The sequence below is a fragment of the Fragaria vesca genome, linkage group LG5 (genome assembly GCF_000184155.1).
Source record: "Fragaria vesca subsp. vesca linkage group LG5, FraVesHawaii_1.0, whole genome shotgun sequence".
NCBI lineage: Eukaryota > Viridiplantae > Streptophyta > Magnoliopsida > Rosales > Rosaceae > Fragaria > Fragaria vesca.
The window spans coordinates 11,668,733-11,673,824 of record NC_020495.1 but is presented as its reverse complement, the minus strand read 5'-3'; the positions used below and the strand labels follow the sequence as shown (position 1 = coordinate 11,673,824).

Below are 5,092 nucleotides of genomic sequence, written 5' to 3'. Positions count from 1 at the left end.
TACAGGGGGTCAGTAACTAGTTACTAGGTGTCAGTAACTGGTCAGTGGGGGTCAGTAACGGTTTACTGAGTGTCTAACTAGTTAGTGAAGGTCAGTAACTGGTTACTAGGTGTCAGTAACGAGTCAGTAACTGGTTATTGGGGGTCAGTAACTGGTTATTGGGTGTCGATAACTAGTTACTGAGTGTGAGTAACTGGTTATTGGGGGTCAGTAACTGGTTATTGGGTGTCAGTAACTGGTTACTGGGTGTGAGTAACTGGTCAGTAACTGGTTATTGGGGGTCAGTAACTGGTTACAGGGAAAAATCTAGTGACCGGAATCCGGCGGTCGGGGAAATTCAGGTGATCGGAGTCCGGCGGCCTGTGACCGGAGTCCTGCGGTCGGTGACCGGAGTCTGAGGTTTCGGCCAAGTCTTTTCATGTTGAAGAGGTGGGGGCAAAATAGTCTTAAAATAATATGGTTTGTTAAGACTTTAGTAAAGATTTGTGCATTTGGGCATAAAAATAGTTACCTTATATTGGAATGGGCTAATGCAAAAGATTATCATTGGAATGGGAAATAAGGGGTTTGAATTAGTACTAAATGGGCATTTTCCCTTAATAAGATATATATTAAAAATAAAAAAAAAAATACTTCCTCTGGTGCAGATTTCGTTTGAAGTAGGCATAATCAACTTTGTTGTGTTAATATTCGGTAAAATCTATAAGGATTTCTTCTGCAAAAACCTTCAACTCGGCCATTGTATATATTGAGGGCACAGATGTATCAACAAGTTTACTGGTTCCATTTCCAGGAACTAATCATCACATAGAACCATCAAATCCTCATCTATGCAATGGCAAAATATGGATTTTTTTTTTTCCATGTATTTCACTTTCACCTAGCCATGAATGTCAGGATTTTGGTACTAGCCATACGTTTTGGGATCACAATTCACAGAAAGAGGTCTGAGTTGGAGAGCCTTGAATCCTGCATTCTGCCTATATGATGAAAGAAAGCAAAGGGTGTATAATTGTATTTGGCATCAGAAGGTCTATTGTTGGCAGCTCAAATGCCACGTCTTCTGAACATCAAAAGCAATGTGCTGATGTGACCTGTAGTTTCTAATCTTAACCATTATATTCACTCTTTAAAATGTGCAAGGCTAAGATTAAAAGATGATGGAATATGACTTAATGAAAAGTAGTGGATGGTGGCCACACAAGCAATAAAACTGGTAAGAATTCTGTATCCCAGAGTATCCCATATTCAGAGAAAGTGGAAATGGAGTGCAATGGCTTAACCTCAGAGAAGCCACATGCAGTGTGCATCCCATTCCCAGCACAAGGCCACATAAATCCAATGCTAAAAGTAGCTAAGCTCCTCCACTACAAAGGTTTTTATATAACCTTTGTCAACACAGAGTTCATACATAAACGCCTGCTGAAATCTCGAGGTCCAAACTCTCTTGACGGCTTCCCTTCCTTTCGGTTTGAGACAATTCCAGATGGTCTTCCTCCAACTGATGCAAACGTTGCCACACAACACATGCCATCGCTATGCGAGTCCACAAGGAAAAACTGCCTAGCACCCTTCAGAGACCTTCTTTTGAAGCTCAATTCTTCCCCAAATTCGCCTCCAGTGACCTGCATAGTTGCTGATGGCATCATGAACTTCACTCTTGATGCAGCCCAAGAACTTGGCCTTCCTGAAGTTATTTTCTGGACAACAAGTGCTTGTGGTTTCATGGGATACCTTCAATATTACAATCTCATCGAGAAGGGTTTGGTTCCTCTTAAAGGTACTGATTACTAATTATGAAAAGGCAGGATATCACTACTTCGTGAAGTCTCATTTGGTTTTATGAAAAAAAGAAGAAGCAGATATTATGGAACTAATGACTTGTTATAGATTTCATATAGATTTGGAAATGGCTTTAAATCTCTGATCATTGGACATATGGAGAGGCATTGATTATCTAACTAACCTGCATGCTATAAGTCTATAATTTGTTCTAGATCTTTTGCATTACAAAACTTGACTCACTTCAGTAGTACTATGTTCTTGGTTGACTTGCAGATGACAGTTATTTGACAAACGGGTATTTGGATACAGTGATAGATTGGATTCCAGGAATGAAAGGAATCCAATTGAAGGATATCCCAACCTTCATGAGAACCACTGACCCAAATGACCCCATTCTGCACTTAATTTTGCACGATACAGAACAAGTTCAAAGAGCTTCTGCTATCATTTTGAACACATTTGATGCCTTAGAGCATGAAGTTCTAGAGGCAATTTCGCATTTGCTACCACCTATATACTCCATTGGACCCCTATACCTACAACTTAACCAGATACCAGCTGAAGATAGCAACTTCAAGTTGATTGGAGCAAATCTATGGAGAGAAGAACCAGACTGTTTTGAATGGCTTGACTCTAAAGAACCTAGTTCTGTGATATATGTCAACTTTGGAAGTAGTACAGTCATGACAGATGAGCAGCTAATTGAATTTGCTTGGGGACTTGCAGACAGCAGCAAGACCTTTTTTTGGGTCATTAGACCTGACCTGGTTGGGGGAGAATCACCTGTCCTGCCCCCAGAGTTTATAGAACAGACTAAAGAAAGAGGGCTACTAGCAAGTTGGTGCTGTCAAGAACAAGTCCTAAGCCATCCAGCTATAGGAGGGTTCTTGACTCATAGTGGCTGGAACTCAACCATTGAAAGTGTGTGTGGGGGAGTGCCGATGATCTGTTGGCCCTTCAACGGCGAGCAACAAACCAACTGTAGGTACTGTTGCAAAGAATGGGGTATAGGCATAGAGATGGAGGGTGATGTTAAGAGAAACTACATAGAAAGCGTTGTTAGGAAGTTAATGGAGGGAGAGGAAGGAAAAGAGATGAGGAAGAAATCCATGGAGTGGAAGAAGTTGGCAGAGAAGGCCACTACTGGCCCTCATGGCTCATCTTTCTTGGATTTGGACAATATGGTTAACCAGGTGCTGCTATCTCCAAGAGATTAGAAATTGATAAACTGTACTAGTTTGTTGATCGTAGTTTTAATCGACGATACTTAGTATCTCGATTATATCTCATTTTCTGTTCTTGAACTCTTTTATCTTCTCTTCTCCATGTAAAGCTAATTATACTGGGAAATAGGATGTTTGGTTTAGAATCTCACTTTCTCAATGACTGGAAATAGGATGTTTGATTTAGATAATAAGGCTGATGAGATGTCTTTCCCATTAGCTAAAGGTACAACATACTAATAACATTATATACTCTGCTCCATTAACATTGAAAGCCAAGCTTCTTCCTAATCGAAATTGTAGAATTCCTATTTTCCAATAAATACTGTATCTGATAGAATTGAGGAACTCCATTTTCGTGTCTCCATTTTCCAATCAATTTATCATGACTATTGATTCACCCAGAAAAAAAAAAAAACGGCATAAAACATGGGGCATATCAGGAAGCATATTGGCACTAACATAGTAATGAACACTTCAAATACCTGATATTCTGCTTCAGAAACTTCATAAGACGGCGGTCTCCGGCTGATTCTGGGTCGTGGAGTGCTGCCGCAATTCGCCGGAGGTCCGGAGAGAGATGAGAGGTGAGAGAAGACGGGCAGAGAACGATGAGCCAAGACCCGCGCGGCGCGAACGCATTGGGCAGTCTTGTTCCTTCTAGATTTTTTTGGTTTAAGGTGGACTAAACAACCTGCCTAGGCCCAATAAAACTAGTTTCCGCCTAGCCAGCCCAAATCCCACCTAACCCGCATAAGCCCAGTTCTCTGTTTTTGTTTTTGTTTAAAGTGAACCAACCAACCTGCCAAGGCCCAACCAAACTAGGTTCCGCCTAAACGGCCCAAGAATTGCCATAAGCCCAGTTCTCTTTATTTTTGTTATTTTTTATTTTTTTTTAGAATGAAGTTTTATCTCTTGGTAATTGAAATTGCAATTCATGGTTAGAAGAGGAAATTGGATTTGGAGGAGAGTTGCGATGCGATTCGGTTGTCGTGGTCGGAGACGGCGAGGCCAAGCCGACTTGGCCGCCACCCCTGGGAGCTTTGGGCTTCTCCAAATCGAGGAACACGTTTCAATGGCCTGACGTACTTCAACTCAAGCAAAGAATGATTGAGGCTGGACTCGTCTTCTCCACTCCTTTTTAGGTTCAAAAGCTCTCACTTTCTCTCTATATTTAGCTTTTCCCTGTACCTTATCTTTTTACTGTCTTTTTTAGTGTTGCCTTTTATTTTCAGTCACCTAGAGTAGAGGATATAAGATTATGAACTGATATGTAGGTTCAATTGATTTATGAGTTTTGATAAATGGGTTCAATTGATATATGGGTATTGATAAATAGGTTCCATTGGAATAGAAATTAAACAAAATGGCCACGTTTTAGTGTGTGATTGTTTCCCTTGGTTTGATATAGGAAGATGATGATGTTATAGTAAATTTCTGTGCCAACTGATTGTGATCAGCTGAAGAATCCCAGCTCAGGACTCTATCTAACTATCTTCAACTAAACACATGGAAAATGTTGCTAGCTTGATAAGAAAGTTGCCGACATTCTTTACACTAAACGGTAGGAGGAATATCCGATAGAGTAGTTGAGGAGTATAGAGGGGAGATGTAAGTGGTGGGAGATGGGAAAGTGTCTGAGGAATAAATGCAGAGGGAAATTGTGGAGGAGATTGGGGAGGGAGTTTAAGGGTTTGGTTCTTGTATTTATGATGGAGGACGAACACCATACAATCTTTCTTTTACTTCATTGTGTGTGATAGAGCAGGCAAGGAATTTTTCTATGCTTGTTATTACTGTCTAGTGGTATTTAATCCTGAATACGAATTCCCCATCCAGCAAAATAAAAATGAAAAAGGTTAGACACTTCAGCGATTCAGACTCAGGAGTGTAGACTCACCTCATATGGATGTAAATTGTTATAGACCTTCCTGGCTTCCTATATATTTTGCGTTAAGTTTTACTGGATGTCATTTTAGGACACTGAAATTGGAATAATTATAAGCCAGACATCTACCAATTTAAAACTGGTAAGACATTCTGTTTCCCTATAAAACCCCATACACATCCCCTATGTAATCGAG

General features: G+C 40.4%; 1 protein-coding gene across 1 annotated transcript; it reads left to right on the top strand.

Moving 5' to 3' along the window:
- Positions 1 to 1,263: 1,263 nt before the first annotated feature.
- LOC101294850 (UDP-glycosyltransferase 85A2-like) lies at positions 1,264 to 3,002 on the top strand. The gene is made up of 2 exons (XM_004299598.1): positions 1,264 to 1,780; positions 2,059 to 3,002. Exons 1-2 carry the CDS (start codon positions 1,264 to 1,266, stop codon positions 3,000 to 3,002), a joined length of 1,461 nt encoding a protein of 486 aa, XP_004299646.1.
- Positions 3,003 to 5,092: the final 2,090 nt, after the last annotated feature.